At 30.8% G+C, this 19,826-nt stretch overlaps 2 protein-coding genes and 1 pseudogene across 2 annotated transcripts; 2 read left to right on the top strand and 1 right to left on the bottom strand.

Annotated features, from left to right (window-relative positions):
• Nucleotides 1–1,427: 1,427 nt before the first annotated feature.
• On the top strand, nt 1,428–2,973 carry LOC112600136 (annotated as a pseudogene).
• Nucleotides 2,974–3,052: 79 nt separating this feature from the next.
• LOC112600137 lies at nt 3,053–3,974 on the top strand. Its single transcript, XM_025347298.1, has 3 exons — nt 3,053–3,163; nt 3,248–3,433; nt 3,588–3,974. The coding sequence occupies exons 1-3, from the start codon at nt 3,053–3,055 to the stop codon at nt 3,972–3,974; spliced, it is 684 nt and encodes a 227-aa protein (XP_025203083.1).
• Nucleotides 3,975–6,238: 2,264 nt separating this feature from the next.
• On the bottom strand, nt 6,239–8,774 carry LOC112600138. The gene is made up of 2 exons (XM_025347299.1): nt 8,106–8,774; nt 6,239–6,295 (listed from the first exon to the last, which is right to left on the bottom strand). The coding sequence occupies exons 1-2, from the start codon at nt 8,772–8,774 to the stop codon at nt 6,239–6,241; spliced, it is 726 nt and encodes a 241-aa protein (XP_025203084.1).
• Between the last annotated feature and the right edge of the window lie 11,052 nt (nt 8,775–19,826).

Here is a 19,826-nt window from a genome sequence, read left to right on the forward strand (position 1 = left end):
ATACACAAGATCATGATCCTTGTGAATTTGATCATTGTCATGTAAAAAATTATTGGTTTGAAATAAATGGAAAACATTATCCTGAAGAAACTCAAGATTCTAGATTTTAAGAATAATAAATTTTGTATAGCTTATGAGAATTTGATGGAGTATAAAAGAAATACTCATAAAAAATCATCAAGAACATACATCCATTAATGTATAATAATCCGTATGATTTAATTTTATAAAATTTAATATTGTATATATATATATTTTTTGTACAGCTGCGCGACTGTTGGGTCGTCTTCGGTTTATCGCCTGACCTGGGCCGGCGGAAGGCATGTGCGGGCAGTGCATTCGCACAGGGCGGCGATATTACAGGGGCGGCAATACGGGCAAGGCGAAAATTATGCAATACAAACTATACAGATGAAAACATACTTAAAGGATAAAACTCTATAACGATTATAAATTATTAACATTGATTTATTATTAATAATAATTAATATATAGATAAGCAATAAACAGCCGTTTATTTATTAATAGTAAAGCAAAAATCCAATGACTACATAACGTTACTTGTCTTATAGTCGCAAAAATAATATTATCGGCTATCATACTACGTAATATAGCAAAACAACACCCATTCTATGTTTACCCCTCTTGAACACGGTGATGCGCGACGTCCAGCCACTAATAACAATAGAACGGCTTATCTGTACATTATATAATCAATGATATAATTATAAACTACAATATAACTGTGGTCTATCGTCTATGTTAGATTTTACACATCACTTTATATGATTATTTTTTCGTTCATCGTCACACGATACACACATAATTTATTTACATTGGCCTACTGACAGACAACGAACAATTAATCATTAATTATTACTTATTACTAATAAGTTATTAGTAATTACATTGTGATTTGCGAGGTAAGTTTATATTGTTTATTCTTATTCGAAATTACTCTAAAAATATAAATTATTTATAAGTAATAGATATTGAATCATTGTAGGATAAAATACAAGTTTTTAACAATAATTATTATATTAAACATTTATTATAATTAGGGCTGAGGTGTTGGGGACTTATATTTTGTAATATTTCTAAATACGAACAAATATAAAATGAGGATGAACTTGGACACATAAAAATGTATTAGAAAAGTGTCTGTATAATTTCACTGTATTTATTTTACGACTATTGTGTATTGGTGTATTATTATTACTCGTTGTTATATTTATAATATAAATGAAAATAGCAAAGGACGAAATTAATTTTTCAAGTTTTATAAAAAAAAATCATTCATATTTATTGTATATTATATATTTTAAATGCCTTATTTCATAATTATTATAAATAATATAATTTGTCATATTTTAATTTAAAAATAAAACAAAAATTATCCATTTTTAGCTTAATCAGATTTGATAAATATGTCAGATGGCAGGCATCGTCTTTCGGGGGATGAATATAGAAAAAGGAAAGCTGAAAAGGAAGCAAACATAAAAAAACAAGCAGGATCATTAAAAAAATTTTTCCAACAAGCTATTGTTCATGAATCTGCGAGTAATAATGTAATTAGTAATCATAATGAAAATACATCTGCATCAACAGTTACTTCTGACAATGTTGATGAAAATCCGTTAAAAACCGATATTGACTTGACTAATACGTTAGTCTCTTTAAAAGATTCTTCGAACCATTTAATTTCATCTGAATCTAAAGAATTAACGTTAATTTTAGGCACTGATCCTGCAACTTGGCCAAGTTTTTTAAGCGACAAGTTAAAAACAATAATCGTTGAAAAAGGCCCTCCTTCTCCCATTGACGATTCTTTCGGATTTCCTTTGGATGACAACAATCGTAGATTTACAGTTTTTTAATTATCAACGTTGCCTAAGTAACGGAGAAAATGTTCCTAGAACATGGCTTGTCTATTCCTTGTCCAAGAATGTTATTTTCTGCTATTACTGTAAACTGTTTTCAACTTCAAAAACTAAACTAGGAACAGATGGATCTAATGACTGGCGACACGTTTCTACTATTTTAAAAGAACACGAGACCTCAAATTCCCATCTTAGATCACACCAAACTTGGATAGAATTTTCTTCAAGACTAAAATCTAAAAAAACGATTGATGACTCTAATCAACGTATACTTGAATCAGAAAAAAAATACTGGAATGCGGTTTTACAGAGAATTGTGTCAGTAATACAGCTTTTAGGTCAGCAAAATTTAGCATTTCGTGGTTCATCAGATCAACTTTATAAACAAAACAACGGCAATTTTTTAAAAATTATAGAGCTCATGGCGATATATGATCCTGTAATGTCTGAACATGTTAGACGAACAATGAATAGTAAAAATAAAACTCATTATTTAGGAAAAGACATACAAAACGAAATCATAAGCTTAATATCCGGTGCTATTAAGACACGCATACTAAATATGGTTAAGGAATCGAAATATTATAGCATAATTTTAGACTGTACTCCTGATTTAAGCCACGTTGAACAAATGACCATTATTATTCGTTTTGTATTTGTTGAATCATCTAAAAAAGAGTCAAATGTTGCAATTTGTGAACATTTTCTCGGTTTTATTCCCGCAGAAAGTAATACTGGAATGGGCCTTTCTGATATTATTATACAACAATTGAAGGACTTGGGAATTCCAATTGAAAATATGAGAGGCCAGGGATATGATAACGGTACAAATATGAAAGGCAAACATTCTGGTGTACAACGAAGAATTCGCAACATTAATCCTCGCGCTTTCTTCGTTCCTTGCAGTGCACATTCGCTTAATCTTGTTGTAAATGATGCAGTTAAGTCATCCAAAGAGGCGATTGAGTTTTTCGATATAATTCAAAAAATTTACATTTTTTTTTTCGGCATCTACACACCGTTGGCAAATTCTTTTAAGACATATTACAAATTTAACGGTAAAACCATTGAGCCAGACAAGATGGGAAAGTAGAATCGAAGCACTTAAACCTTTTCGCCACCAAATTAGAGAAATATATAATGCTTTATTCGAAATTGTGCAAGATAAAAATATGGATTCTATGACTAGACATGAAGCTGAATGTCTTTGTAAGTATATTGAACAATTTAAGTTCCTTTGTTCTATCATCATTTGGTATGATTTACTCAATCAAATTAATCCTGTTAGCAAATTAATGCAAAAAATTAATTTTGATATTAGTGCAGCTATAAAAATATTGGAAGCATTATTATCATATTTGAAACAGCAAAGACTTGATAGTGATAATTCATTTGATAAATATGTTATTGAAGCTTCAAGACTGGTATCAGAAATTGATGTGGTGTCTGTATTTGAGCAATCGGCTGGAAGAATCAAAGCACGTCGTGTTAAAAGACAATTTGATTACGAAAACATGGATGAACCTATTATTGATCCAAAAATTAATTTCAAAGTTAACTTCTTTAATAATATATTTGATATTGCCATTAATAGTATAAACGATAGATTTGAACAGATTAAGGAACACAGCGATTATTTTTCTTTTCTATATGACATAAATAAATTAAAATATATGACATACGATTACCTATTAAACCACTGCAAAGATTTGCAACTATTTTTTAACGGATGGAGATTCAGCCGATATCAACGGACTTGAAATGGCAGATGAACTCAGAGTGATAATACCAATGGTTGAATCTAACTTGTCTCCGATTGAACTTTTAAAGTTTGTAATTAATATTGGATCATTTGCACCAAATTTATCAATTGCACTACGTATACTTTTAGCTTTACCCGTAACTGTTGCAAGTGGTGAAAGGAGCTTTTCTAAGCTCAAGCTAATAAAAACATACCTCCGCTCAACAATGGCAAATGATCGTCTTAGTGGACTGGCTATGATAGCTATCGAGCACCAATTATGTCGAGAGTTAGACATTGAAGAAATTATAAAGGATTTCTCAAACGCCAAGGCAAGAAAAGTGTTTCATTAATAGAATTCATTTAAAATTATGTAAAACTTATTTGTTTTCTTTTAAATAAAATAAATTGACTATAGATGACTTTGGTTTTCATTTTTAATATTTTTTTTGGTTCTATTAAAATAACTCGTTTACGCAATAATTGGTAATAATTATAATAGGTAAATATCGTATATTATATTTGAATTTTGAGTCAACATATAATCATCTATGGTTTGTTTGAAACTGTTTATTATTCAATTTGAGTGAATAATAATAATAATTTTTTTTTTGCACGAAAAAAATGTAGGTATATAGGGCGGCATTTTTATAAATTGGCACAGGGCGGCCAAATGCCTAGCACTGGCACTGCGCCTGACCGACAAAACACGCGTACGCTTTATTATTATTATTATTATTACTTTTATATTTATGTATACGGAACGACCCGACGACGGTCGTCCGATAGTTTATCTTTTGCGATGTCAAGCAGTCGATGCCTAACCGTGTCCCCGTAAATATATAATTATTATGATATAAATAAAAGAGTGTCTTTCATCGATTTATTTTTTTTCTATCATTATTATTTTTTTTTCCATCTTTTGGCCATCACCTGAAGTATGCACCCTACAGTTTCAGAAGTGGGATAGAAGATTGGATGTTATACAAATTCCGGTATTAACAGATTGAACCAATCGAATGAACTGAATGCATCGAATGTAATTAATTTATTAGAAAGGAAACAATAAAACGGATAGAATGAACGAAGGTATTTCTATGTCGACAAATTGGTATGTCATTTTACGAAAGTAAAATTCAGGTATTAGAAGGTTTATATTCGAAAGAGTTGAGCATGTATTTACTGGGTCGCAACCACGTGGACGAAGATGATTAATTAAGCTTTATGGTAGAATACGATCATGTCCCGGTCAGTACGAATACGGCAAGTATCAAGTACTAAAGAAAACCCGTCACAAAAATCGGCAACGTCACATCCAATCAATGTCGTGGCCGGCCGTCAAGCAAGAGGACACAAAAGTAACCGTAGAAAGAAAGAGTGCATCATTGCCGCGTTTATGTTTCAATTGTGGCGCAAAAACTCATTTGTCACCGCAGTGCTCAAAACCTAAGCGCGAAAAGGGAGCGTATTACGAATGCGGATCGATAGCGCACCAACGAGGATCTTGTCCAGTACTCATGCGAGAGAATGATGACAAAAAAAAGGAAAGTCAACTGGTTTGTTAAGCATCGATATCGTACGAAACCAGAGCCCCCTCCCCCCGATGAGTATCCACCGCCGTATGAGGTACAATATCAATTCAACATTCCAGTGGAAGAATCAGAGTATTGCTGCATCAATGTCAATGCCGTGGTCGATACAGGAAGTCCAATCAGTATAATCAAGAGTGAGTTAGTTCCATCTATATTATATACGACGCAAATGGTGAGTAAAAATAATTTTTGTGGTATTAACGGCGCGAAGTTGGATATATGCGGTGTATTCGAAACGAACGTAATCATTAATAATATTGAAATGCATTTAAAATTTTATGTTGTGTCTAATTATACTATGAAAGCGAATGCGATTTTGGGGAGAGACTTTTTAAATGTGAAAGGATTTAAAATTGAATTTAAAAATAATATTGTAAATATAGTAGAATTAGATACAGGGAAATTGGACAAAACCGATGTTAATTTTAAAGAAATATTGTGTATCGATTATGACGACTGTGCCGATAACAGTAACAATAATACAACGTTAAATGTGAATCCCAAATTAAATTTAGAATAGAAGAATGTATTTAATGAATTATATAACGTCAATTATATGTCAAATAGAGAGATATGTAATGAGGATTTCGATTTTGATATGAAAATAATCTTAAAGCATGAACAACCCATTAATAACACGATACACAGGACCACCGGACAAAGTCCAAGTATGTTATTATTTGGAATAAATCAAACAGGGGAAGTTAACGATGAAGTACGAAGAGTGTTGGGTAATATAGTGTCTGAGGATGTAGTTGATATTGAGAATGTGAGAACGGAAGCAGCGAATCGCATTGTAAAATCTCAGGAAGCGAACAAGATACATTATGATGCGAAACATAAAGAGACAACCATGTATAAGGAAAATGACCAGTGGCGGCGCGTTAGGGTAGACAATGAGACATAGTCTACCCAAAAATCCCAAAAATATAAAACAATTTAATTAAAAAAATTAGTTATTTATTATATGATACTATACCTACTATATAAGTATTTTATTTGTTCATAATTTTATAAATAAAATGTTATTTACACTGATTCGTCTCTACAATGTCTGTGTGAGTAACGACTAACGAGTATGACTAAATAATAAATATATATAGTATAATTTTATTTATATCTTATCAATAATTATGTAATCGCTCCGTTGTCGCCGTCAAATCGGTCGAGACATATTGAATTGTGTCTCACTATTGATGACGAGGGCTTATGACATGGTAAACGGGGACGTAGTGGGGTATTACCAAAATTATATGCATGGACGAGACATGTCTCAACGTAATATTTTAGTAATTTAATTGCACATTTGCATTCCGATTGTGGTTAATGGCACACGTTTAATGTTTATCATTTTTTCTTAATGAAGTGATATACATTTAAAACTTAATATGTCAGATATTATTGATATTATTTTAAATAAAGGTCTTGGTTCTTTTTCGCAACAAAACAAAATCGGCGAATTAATTTAAATTATATTCAAATATAGTTATTTTATGTAATTTACTTTTTTTTATGATGATCTAATTTTTAAATAAATTTTATATAACACCATATTATCTTTGGTTGTCTTGTTGTCTACCCTACGAAATTGTTCACGCGCCGCCACTGAAAATGACTATGTAATGATCACCAATACAGACGTAACCGTCGGATATAATAAAAAATTAATCCCAAAATTTCGAGGACCGTATGTTATTAAAAAAGTATTAGATCGAGATAGATATGTTGTGAGCGACATCGAAGGCTTTCAGGTCACACGACGTCCGTATGAAGACATTGTAGGACCAGACCGTATTAAAAGATGGGTGAAATAGAAATTAATTGATTTTATTTTTTTCATTATATAAATTTGTCACTTATTTTGTATGTAATATTATCATTCGTATTCTATGTATTATTTATGCGTAATTGTATAATTAATATTTTTTTTTTATATGTATGTTGTAAAGACCAAAAGGGCTATTATTCATAATTATTTTTATTTTTTTTTGAGTGAAATTGTTCGGGACGAACAAAAATGTCAGTATGGTCGAACTGTATGATTTAATTTTATATAATATAATATTGTATATATATATATTTTGTACAGCTGCGCGATTGTTGGGTCGTCTTCGGTTTATCGCCCGACCGACAAAACACACGTACGCTTTATTATTATTATTATTATTATTATTATTACTTTTATATTTATGTATACGGAACGACCCGACGATGGTCGTCCGATAGTTATTCTTTTGCGATGTCAAGCAGTCGATGCCTAACCGTGTCCCCGTAAATATATAATTATTATGATATAAATAAAAGAGTGTCTTTCATCGATTCATTTTTTTTTTCTATAATTATTATTTTTTTTTTCCATCTTTTGGCCATCACCTGAAGTATGCACTAGAGCACTGCATGGGCCTATTTTTTCAAGCCCAGCCCGGTCCATATCTAATATGAAAAACCCGGCCCATTAGAGTCCTCTACTATTTTAATTTATGAAACCCAAGCCCTCCCAAAGTTAAAATTAAATAATGAAGCCCACCCAGCCCTAACCATTCTAATACGATTCCCAGCCCAGTCCGGCCCAGTGAAAGCCCAGCCCAACCAGGCTCGGTGAAGGCCCTTATATATAACAATTATTTATAAAGTTTTCAACTTTTCAACATTTATTATTTAGTAAATACAAATATATAGTATAATGTATTTATGTATAGTATATTATATTGTATACAGTATACAAAAGTCATAGAATAATAATAATTTGTAGTTTGTACATTTTTATATATTATTTATTATACTTATTACTTATATAATATTGTATTTACATTTATTTTTATAATAATCATTTAAAAACAAAATCGACTCTACTGTATTCCCCTTTAAGCATGTCCTCCTTTCTTCGATTACTCGTCCGGAAGTACTAAAGGCACGTTCACTTCCGGCACTTGTAGCAGGTATGGCAAATATCCTCATTGCCAATTTTACCATCATAGGCATTTTTATTTGTCGTTCTTTCCACCATTGCAATACATTTTGATTCGGTTCATAATGTTCCAATTGGTACATGGATAATTCATCTTCACATGTATATCTGGTTCTGGTACTTGATCCTTTATCAATATCTGCCCACTCTGAGAACATGTCTTCGTTTGAATAATTGAGATTTCCTGTTTGTGATGTATTTTCTGGTGGATTATTCGGCATTTGTTCTTGAATGTTATGAAGTTGAACTTTAACATTTTCAATTATTCGGTCTCTTTCAGTTTGCGAGTCTACCATTTTTAATTTTTTATATGGAGGCCATAAGAATAGAGCTATTTCATGGTACTTATCGAGTTTGAATTTTTCTTGAACTGCATGTAAAGAACGAGAAGCTAATTGAGAAAACATGATTTGTATATTATCGTCACGTCTATTATGTTTATATGACAAAAGATGCTTTAATAGTTTTGCTTTGTGTAACATAACCAAATTAATTGTTGGATACGAAGTTCCTTCAAGCTGGGTTGATGCATTTTTGAATGGCACTAAAAAATCAATTAATTTTGAAAGAAGGTTATAGTCTATTTCACTCATTTTTCTACTGTCTTGTCCATATAATTGTATTACCTCACATATACATATCAAACAAAGATTGTAACATAGCTAAGTTTGAATTCCATCTTGTTTCTACTGACTGGAGAAGAGATTTTGATAGTAAATTATTTTCACCTGACTTCTTCATATATCTTACCAATGATTTGGTTGCAGTAATTAAGTTAGATATTTGTTCAAGATCGATTTCTTCCTCTGTTTGACTGCTATCGTTGTTTTCTATGCCTTTAAATGTGTATTGCAATACATTATGAATAATGTGTGCAGAGCAATTTAATCGTATATTTGGTTCCAAGGCTTTGATTATATTTGAACCTCTATCAGTTACCCATACAAAATTTGATAACCAATCATCACCATCATATTGTGGCCAAGCACTGAAAAAATCTTTAAGACTTCTTCTTACATTTTCACCGCTTTTTTTTTGATCAATAGGAAACTGTCTGACGCATACTATATTCGAATTAAGAACCCAATTATCATCAATGTAATGTATAGTTACAGCAGTATAACCAATTTTTTTATAATTATCGGTCCACATATCCGTAGTAGTAGAACATCGTTTTTGTTCAATGTATAAGATGAGCTTTGACATAAGTTCATTTCTTAGTGTTGTTGCACTCTTTATACAATTTTTTCGATACCGTAGTTGGGTTAGGTAGCACGTCATTTACATCCACTGCACCATATTTCGCACCTGTATTTACTAGAAATTGACATAATGACTTAAATCCATCACCATTGATAGCTGAAAATGACCTCAAGTCTAAAGCACAACATTTGACACATTCATCGATTGCATCATGTGAAACTTTTTCAGGAATCTTTATTTTAATTTTTTTTGTCACAAACTCATCCATACTAGAATTTCCCTTTGTTACTACTGCGCATTTGTGCCGTTTTAAGTGGGATGTACCAGTACCAGGTAAATTACTTAGTAAAATTTTACATTTGTTACAGCTAACATAACCAGTTCTTTTATCGGTATTTGCATACAACACATGACTAAATACTGTCCACACGTCACTTTTTCCATTTGAAGATTCGTCACTTATGAAACATTCTCTACTTTTAATTTTTTTTTTCAATGAATTTTTTGTCCTCTCTATCTATACTTGCAGCAATTACCGGGGATTCAATAATGTCTTCCATATTACCTAAATCATAAACCAATAATTTTATTTTCAAGACTATAGCGACTATGTGTCGACTGTCGACGTCGGCCATCAGAGCAATACCTATTACCTAGTACCTACTACCTACCGTTGTTTTTTTTCAACATACCTAATTCTTCTTATTATTATTATTTAGTATTTGAAATAAATAGACGTGCACAAATAATAATTTGATGCTCTAGTAATGAATAGTATGCCGGTAAACAAAATAATAATAAAATAGTGTAAATTCCTTGAATTATTTTCGTTTATAAATCATAATAATATATATTATAATAAAAATAAAACAAGTTTGGCAATATGAATTCTATAACTATACTATAACTTTACAAGCTTACAACTGTATATTATAAGAATAATATATAAATATATAATATATTTATGTATACAATAATTGTCATGGTCGCCGTCATCGACGGTTTTCTGGGAAAAATAACCATTACTTTGCTAAAAATAAACGAAAATAAAATCCGAATACACCGTTGAAAAAAGAAATTTCACTGAATAACGACGTATACGTATACAAACAGAAGAATTGCTCTGATAACCGAGTAAATTATAAGGCCATAAAGATGCGTATATAAATTGTCCCGTCGACTGCGGCACTCCAACGTGTTAAGCATGAAGCAATAACAACGACCAAAATCAGTTGCACTAGCAATTTTTTTTTATTAATACAAAATATGTCGCTGCTAAATATTATCACACGAATTGATTATTAATAAGAATAACAAAATCATGACAACTAAATATATTAGATAGTTTATTGAATACGCAAATGGCAAAATATTTACAGCCGTCAGTCACAAGCCAGTCAAGCCATAAGTTCAACGCCTATAGTGAATACTTAATAAATTCTGAAACCTCATACTAAATAAATACTAATAACAAAGTAGCACACGCCACACGCCCGCCACTGTTAAATACCAATTAATTAATAATTATATTAAAAAAATTAGTTACTTGTTACCTACTTAGTTCGTGTTCATACGTCCGTACTCCGTAATCCGCAGTGCAGTCGTTCAATATTTGATGTACGTCCGACGTCGTGGTCGTACGATAGTCAAACGACAAATGAGTAATGACGTTAATAAACAAACTATTATTATTATATTAATATTTTAAAATAAAATTGTTATTATTCTTAAGAATTTTCATACAACGATAATGATAATATGACATATAGCTAATAGTGAATAGTGGTATAATAATAACGTATAATAACTATACGTTTATACTTTATAGTTATTATTAATTTATTATTATTTATAGAAATATCCTTATATTACGATTACGAAAACTATTTCCAATAACCATCGGGTATATAATATTTTATAATGTTTATATATAATCGCTTATATTATAATCGCTATTAGTTTGTAGTGCATTCATCAAATAATAGATTTAAAAATAATTAAAAATAATTTACAGACCCAACCCAGCCCGTACCCTGATATAAAATGCCCGACCCATTAAAGCCCAACACTATTCTAATTTTCGAAACCCAAGTCCATCTTAGATTAATTTAAAAAAGCAAAGCCCACTCAGGCCCGTACACTTAAAATAAATATGCAGCCCGGCCCGGCCCAATGTACCAATGGGCCGGGCCGGGCTCAAGCCAGGGCTGGGCCAGCCCGGCCCATGCAGTGCTCTAGTATGCACCCTACAAATCCAAACGAATTTTAAAGTTTTAGAGCAATATATCGTGTTAACATGAGTAGACAACTAATAATAGTCCAGTCAAGGAATGACCCAAAAGGAGGGGTAGAATGCGTGAGCAGGTAACTAAATGATTCCTTCGGAAACTTGTTCAGGGGTCTTAGGGTGTTAACATACCAAAAGTCCTGACACCTAGGTGGTGAGCCGGAAGGGGGAGGGGGGAGTAAAGATACGCATTTTGGGTTTTTTGCTTATAACTCGAAAACGGTGCATCGGAGGGAAATTTTTTTCAATAACAAAATAAAGCTCATAAAATTATCTAAAACTTTTATATTATATGTTTTTTTCATATTCGCAACCGTTTTCGAGCTTTCTTTAAAATAAAACCAGGTTTTACACTGTATATAGCTGACATTTCTAACTTTTGTGCTTCGTGACACGATGCACAAAAGCCCAAATTTGCAAGTAGATCGATTAAATGTCTTGAAGCATACTTTCTGTATATAAGCAATGACAGACTGCATAATAGTGGTGATACAAAGGTTCTAGGTCTGACAATCCCAATAATGGCATTTCCCAGTGCAGCACATTTTCTCCTTGTTTCTTCTTTTCTCTTTGTCTTCGACAATAGAAGACCTTCAAGGAAAAAAAGTCAGGGATTGCGGCATTGCACCTGGATTTTTCAAAAAGTCGTCTCTAGGAGGGTACGTGTCTGTGCTGTACACTTGACTCTGAATATCTTGCCGCAAAATTTCCACAGCTTTATCAACAATTCTCAACCTCTCTTCTTCTTCATTTTTGGCCTTGTTTCCATACCACGCTTCATTGATAATTTTGTTTCCACTATCTCTAAAACATACCACTGGCACACTAAATCTGTTGGCACCTGGAGTGATTAGTATCCGATCTCCATATATCCTCTCCAACTCAGCCTTGATCGTCCGCCACTGGGGTTTGGTCTCTGATATTATACCCATTATTTCATCTTTAGAAAACTGACAATCACTGCTTCCCTCCAAGTAGATGCAAATCTCTTCCATAGCCTTTGAAACATGGCTGTCTCTTGGGATCTCAGTTTTTGGTGTTTGTATGCTCGTGGGCTTCAAAAATTAATATAGCAGTCTTTGTGGTATACTGCTTCCTCAGTAACAAGATCGTTAATCGAGAATAAGCGACCAAGAACTTCGTCACCTAAAGTATCCTGCCTCATAGAACACACCTCCCTGATTCGATTTTGAACAGTTAAAGTCTCAACTGAATGCACAATTCTCCTTTTTTCCAACGGCTTTTTGATTTCTTCCTTTGCACAATGTCCACAGAACAAACAATTGTTCTTAAAATTGAATTTAGGAACTGAAGACCGGAGCTGAGATGGTCCTGTCTCTTCCTTGTATGTGGATGCCTCCCTAACAAATTTTTTTACTGTGTCAGACCTGGTGTAATTTTTACGACAGCTTATGTGAATTAAAAAGGATGTCAAACCACGGAAACTTTCAAGCTTATCGTCTTTCCGTTTTTACTTGCTTTAACAAGGCCTAGTATACCCTTTTCTTTAACTTCACAGACATTTTTACTTCCCCTAATAACATCATATAGGCACACGGGACATTTAGTAGTGCTCATTGTAATATCTGTTAACAATATATTATATATCATATATATAAATGGTGGTTCACGATGAACTGAAAATTGCTATACTTAACTTTTTTTTTAAATAGTCAATTGTCGTCTACGCTACATATATCATATCTTTATTATCTTATTATTTATTGAAAGTGTTATTTTAAGTTATTTTAAGTGCACAATTTTGCATCATTTTTAATAATCGATTTTTTAGATCCTATGCAAACATGACAACACAAAATGTAGTGCATAAAATAATTGACCTTGAATATATTTTTAATTTTATGACATTAATAATTCCATTTATTCTTATATTGTGGGGTCTTATTGATATTTAATATTCGAAAAAATATTTAATAAATGATAAACTGAAATTATGAAATTTAATTAAACATGTTATTGTATCTAAATAAATATTATAATATTATAATTAAAGACCGGATTCAGTTGCACTAAAAATATGTAAAAATTTCAATGAAAAAAAATACAATAATTGCATAATAAAATCATCTAATTGCTTCAAGAAAAGTACAAATTGCAATGCAATTTGTAAAATTGTATTCTTAAAATATTACAAAATGAATAATTATTATTTATTTTCTTAGAAAGTATTTAAAGTATCTTAAAGTATTTAATAATTAAAATATATTATTTTTCTGAATTAAAATTTATAATTATGTACATCTCTAAATTACGATCCTTAATATTATATCGTCGGTTACTTAAGATATATTTATAAAAAGAAAATGATCTTTCAACATCCACACTGGTTACACAGGTCTACAAAGATTTTACTGTTTAAAATTTAATAACTGATTTATATGTATTTTTTGACACTGATTTCAAAAATATTACAATTTTTTGTCTATCACGTAAAGTTCTAAAGTTATCCCGTTATTACCAATTAACATTATGCACAAATAGCCTACGAACAGTTAATTCTTTATTATATGTTATCGTTACGATATTAATACATAGTTACAATGGACAACCATATCTTAATCCATACATTTTATCATAATGAATAAAGATATAGTGGTTTTTATATTAGGTACTATAGGTTTATCTGTATATTCGACTATATGGGATCGTCAATTAGGAAAAAACTGATAACATAAGCTCGGAGGTAAATGTGTTTACCTATTATAACTTTATTTTTATTATTTAGTGTCACAGTTTCAATAGTAATTATATATTATTGTCAGTGTTCTATTAGAAATATTTTATTAAATATAATATAATAAAATATATTATAAACATGGAAAAAAGACGCTGCGTTAATAGTCCAGACATTTTTTGTTTTATTTGTGGTGAGTTTATGGTGAAGAAACAAATTCAAAACATCAATCCTTTCGTGAAAAATGCATATTATGCATATTTTGGAATAAAAATTGGAGACCAGGATAAATCATGGGCACCTCATAAAGTTTGTAAAATATGCGTCGAAGACCTTAGAAATTGGACTAAAGGTAAGAAAAAAGCTTTACGTTTCGGAATACCAATGGTTTGGCGTGAACCTAAAAATCATGGTGATGATTGTTATTTTTGTTCATGTAATGTACAAGGGTTTAATATAAAAAATAAGAAAAATATTATCTATCCTGATGACATTCGATCTGCTATAAGACCCATGCCCCATGGATCTACTATACCCATACCTTTACCTCCAGTCAATCTTGATACTATTTTAACATCTGAATCCAGTGATATTGATTCGAATAATTCTGATTATTTTGAAGAATCTTGTAATACACCTCAACTTTTCACACAGAGTGAATTAAATGACCTTATAAGGGATTTGGATCTTCCAAAAGATGCTTCAGAACTTTTAGCTTCGAGACTTCGTAATAAAAACTTATTAGCACCAGGCACGTTGTCATCTTTTTATAGAAATCGTGAACATGAGTATGTTCAATATTTTACTCAAGAGGAATCATTAGTATATTGTAACGATATTCCCAAGTTGATTAATAAATTAGGAAATATTGAATATAATAAAAATGAATGGCGACTGTTTATTGATTCAAGCTAACGAAGTTTAAAAGGAGTTTTACTACATAATGGCAATTTTTTAGCATCTGTGCCAGTAGCCCATTCAATATATCTTAAAGAAACTTATGATAACCTAAAGTTTTTTCTCGAAAAAATAAAATATTTAGAACACAAATGGTCGATTTGTGGAGATTTAAAAATAATATGCATGTTACTTGGTCAACAACATGGGTATACAAAATTTCCGTGTTACATTTGTGAGTGGGATAGTCGAGCGCGTGACAAACATTGGACTCAAAGACAGTGGCCTTTAAGAAATAATCTTATTGTAGGAGATAAAAATATATTACGAAGTAATTTAGTCGATCCCAAAAATATTTTATTACCACCGTTACACATAAAACTGGGTCTAATGAAACAATTTGTAAAAGCATTAGATAAAAATAAAAATTGTTTTCAATATTTATGCAAAAAATTTCCACAACTTTCCGAAGCTAAGCTCAAAGAGGGTATTTTTGTAGGCCCACAAATAAGAAAATTATGCAAAGACAATGCATTTTTAAATTCAATGACAACTATTGAAAAAAATGCTTGGATATCATTTAAGGAAGTAATTAACAATTTTTTTGGAAATATTAAAAGTGAAAATTACGAAACCATAGTAAATTCTATGTTAGAAAACTATCGTATCTTGGGCTGTAACATGAGTATCAAAATGCATTTTCTATATTCACATTTGGACAAATTCCCGGAAAATTTGGGAGACGTTAGCGAGGAACAAGGTGAAAGATTTCACCAGGATATAAAAGAAATGGAGAGACGCTACCAAGGGCGTTGGAGTGTTACCATGATGGCTGACTATTGTTGGATGTTGCAACGTGAAACTCACCATGTATATAAAAGAAAATCGACCAAACGAAGTTTTTTTTCAAAGAGGCAAAGATATTCTTCAAATACGAAGTAATATTAATGTAAAAATAGTATTAGTTGTTTAAAATAGTTATGTAAATAGGTAATCTTTATTATTTTTAATTAAAATTTTTTTTGTTAATATGCTATATTTCATTCGTAAATTGTAAAAAACTGTGACGTGGTATGACCAAATAGTTAATATATTTAAATTTGGTGTACATATTTTAAATAAAACCAGTGATTAGAAACAGGACAGCTTTTGAAAATATTTTTTTTGTAGACCTGTGATTATTGGCGCATATTTAAAACAATTCAAAAAATATGGTATTATAATATTTGTATCTAAATTAACATTTAAATTACCTGCCATCACCTCAGAATAAGTTTTAATTGTTTTAAATCCATCATTTTTGTCTTATATATAAGTTAATTTATCTTTTATTATTTTTCCATGAGGTCCGGGAATATTTATTAATATATTTTCAATTTCACTAAATGTATTTAAACTATTGAGTAATTGGCTGTTTGATTCTTCTAAATTTGTGAGTTTTGTAGTTAAGTCGTATAAATGTAGCTTTAAAAACGCCAAACCACATTTTACTATACTCAAAAAATTAGTTAGGAAATATTGAATGGTACATTTAATAACGTAAAATATAAAAAATTGCAAAAAATTGCAAAAATTGCTAAACTATTGGAACATACTTTTTTTTCTAAATTCGACAGGAAATTTAAATCTGTGCTAGCCTATGATTATATCGATTATTACAATAATTACAAAATAATACTATTATAGATACTCACCATTTGGTTTCTTTCGATAACCGACGCACGTGTTCACGATTCAGACGTTCGCAGAAAAATAAAACGAAAAATAATATGGTACTATAATATATCATAATATCATAATATATATCAAAAGTTGTTTGTATAATAGTATTTTGTAACAAGTTATTATTAGGGGAACGTGGGGGAATGGCGGCCAGTGGGTAATACCGGTCAATGACATATCTCATGAAATATGATAGCTAAAATTTATATTTTAACGTTATTTGATAAGTGTTGTTATCAAAATCTAATACCAGATGTCTCAAAATGATAAACACAATTTTTCCCGCCAAAAATTTGTTATCAATTTTATTATCACTTTTGATCTAATATTTTTCAAAATCGAAAATCATCTAAAGGTAAGAGTTTTAATTTTTTTTTCTACATTAATGGTTGTATTTATCTCTAAATATTATGAAGATTGCAATTATGTGATCATGATTCACCTAAATAGTATGGTTTTTTAAGTAAATGCATGTATTTAAAAGTAACTATGAAAGGGGTATTACCGGCCAAATGTGATGGGGTAACTGCGGTCAAATTTTGTCTGACTGTCATTACCCCGTCTCAAATAAATTATATTAAATATTATAATTTTAATAGGTTAATAATTTATTTTAGATGCCACGAACATACGTTCGAAAAAACAACTAAAGCTAGTTGGAATACCGAAGACTTAGTACAAGCCATAAATGTTGTTCATAATAAAGAGATGAGTTTGCGTAAGGCTGCTAAAAAATTCAATATACCATACAGTACTCTCCAAGAAAGAATAATTCACAGTAATTATCAACCACCAAGATTAGGTTGTTTGTCAGTGTTTTCATTATCAAATGAACAAGAAATTGCTGATCATGTAATTAAACTAGCTAATCTTTTTTATGGTTTGACCCCTTTACAACTAAGAGCAGCTGCCTATACATTCGCTGTTAAAAATAATATTAAAAACAAATTTAATCATCATCATAAGCTTGCTGGTGTTGATTGGTTTCGAAATTTTATTAGAAGGAATCCTTCTGTAACTGTTAGAAAACCTGAAGCCACCAGCATGAGTCGAATTACTGCATTTAACAAAACAGAGGTAACACTATTCTTTCAAAATCTTGAAAAAGTAATGGAAAAATATAAATTTACTCCAGCTAATATTTATAATATGGACGAGACAGGGATTAGTACAGTACAGGATCCAGGCAAAATTATTGCTCCAAAAGGTCAGAAAAGAGTGGGCTCTATTACTAGTTGGGAAAGGGGAAAGAATGTAACAGTAATCTGTGCAATGAGTTCATCTGGAACATTTATTCCACCAACTTTCATTTTTCCTAGGAAAAGGATGAGCAATCAGTTAACTAAAAATGGTCCTCCTGGAGCATTATATCAATGCACAAAAAATGGTTGGACAAATGAAGAAGTTTTTCTTGAATGGCTCAAACATTTCAATTATCATGCAAAACCATCTCAAGAATATCCTGTTTTATTAATATTAGATAACCACAACAGTCATATTTCCATGGCAGCCTATGAATTTTGCAGATCAAAACATATTGTTATGTTATCATTACCACCGCATACTTCCCATAGACTACAGCCATTAGATGTTAGTTTTTTTGGTCCACTAAAAGCTGCATTTAAAAGAGAGTGTGACTTATATATTAAATCACATTGTCTAGTAAAAATAACACCATATGACTTAGCAGAGTTATTTAATAAAGCTTATTCTTGTGTAGCTACAATACAGAAAGGGATTTCAGGGTTTGCTTCAACGGGCATTGTGCCAATGAATCCTAATATTTTCACCGATGAAGATTATTTTGCTGCTGCCACTTTAAATTGTAATGATCCAATTAATGTAATTAAAACCCCTAATACTTCAAACTCAACTCCTCAATCTTCTAAAAATGCTTGTGATTCTCTTGTTTCACCTCAAATATCTCAAAGCCTGGTTAGTATTGAAGAATTAACACCAATTCCTAAAAAAATGCCAATAAAAATGGTGAGAAGGGTAGCTGCTAAACAGCACTCCACTTTGATAACAGGTACTCCCATGAAAGTTAAACTGCAAGAAAGAGAAAAAAAAAGAAAAGAAAAGTTAACAAAAGCAGAAGCAAAACTTCAAAAAATAGGAAATTCTAAACCTAAATGTATGTAAATATAGTTTGGTAGTAAGAATAAAATATTGTTTACATTTTATTTTTGTATTTTTTTAGGTCCAAAAAAAGATAAAATCACAAAACGAAACCTTATTGATGAATTTGTAAATGATTTAAAACACAAATGTAAGTAGAATCAGTATATATTTAAATTATTAAGATGGACAGGTATATTTTACCAACTACAAAAAAATATGTAATTAATTTGGTTTGTGTTTTTATAGCTAAAAACAAAAAAATCACTGCAAAAAGACTTTTTGATGAATCAAGTGATGATGAAAGTGTTGATATAATGGAGATATGCGATGATGATGATGATGACAACATCAATGATGGCAGTGAAGTATGTTTAATTTGTGAAGAGTATGGTAAAAATGAAGTTTGGTATCGGTGCACTAGTTGTGGGTTTTGGGTACACGCTGATTGCAGCGATGCAGATTCACCAGAAGGCTACATTTGTGATATATGTAATCGGCATATAAGAAAGACTGAAATGAATAATTAAGTTCCTGATATTTGTATATTAAACTATACCAAAGTGTTAACTAGTATTTGTTATTATTAATAGTTAAATTTGATGAAAAGACTTATCTACCTAAGAGCTATAAATGTTATAATTTGTTTTTTTTTTTTTTTACCAAGCAGGAGAGGACTGCAATTTATATATTCTATTTAAAGTTTACTAATTATAAGAAAGT

The sequence above is a fragment of the Melanaphis sacchari genome, unplaced genomic scaffold (assembly GCF_002803265.2).
Source record: "Melanaphis sacchari strain LSU unplaced genomic scaffold, SCAv2.0 Contig619_pilon_pilon, whole genome shotgun sequence".
Classification (NCBI taxonomy): Eukaryota; Metazoa; Arthropoda; class Insecta; order Hemiptera; family Aphididae; genus Melanaphis; species Melanaphis sacchari.

Coding starts and splice junctions, on each gene's coding strand:
- LOC112600137 (XM_025347298.1), top strand. CDS start 3,053: ATGGATTCTATGACTAGACATGAAGCTGAATGTCTTTGTAAGTATATT. Junction 3,164..3,247: donor TACTCAATCAAATTAATCCT/GTTAGCAAATTA, acceptor TATTTGAAACAG/CAAAGACTTGATAGTGATAA. Junction 3,434..3,587: donor ATCCAAAAATTAATTTCAAA/GTTAACTTCTTT, acceptor ACCACTGCAAAG/ATTTGCAACTATTTTTTAAC.
- LOC112600138 (XM_025347299.1), bottom strand. CDS start 8,774: ATGAGTGAAATAGACTATAACCTTCTTTCAAAATTAATTGATTTTTTA. Junction 6,296..8,105: donor CCTTTAGTACTTCCGGACGA/GTAATCGAAGAA, acceptor TTTATTATTTAG/TCATACTCGTTAGTCGTTAC.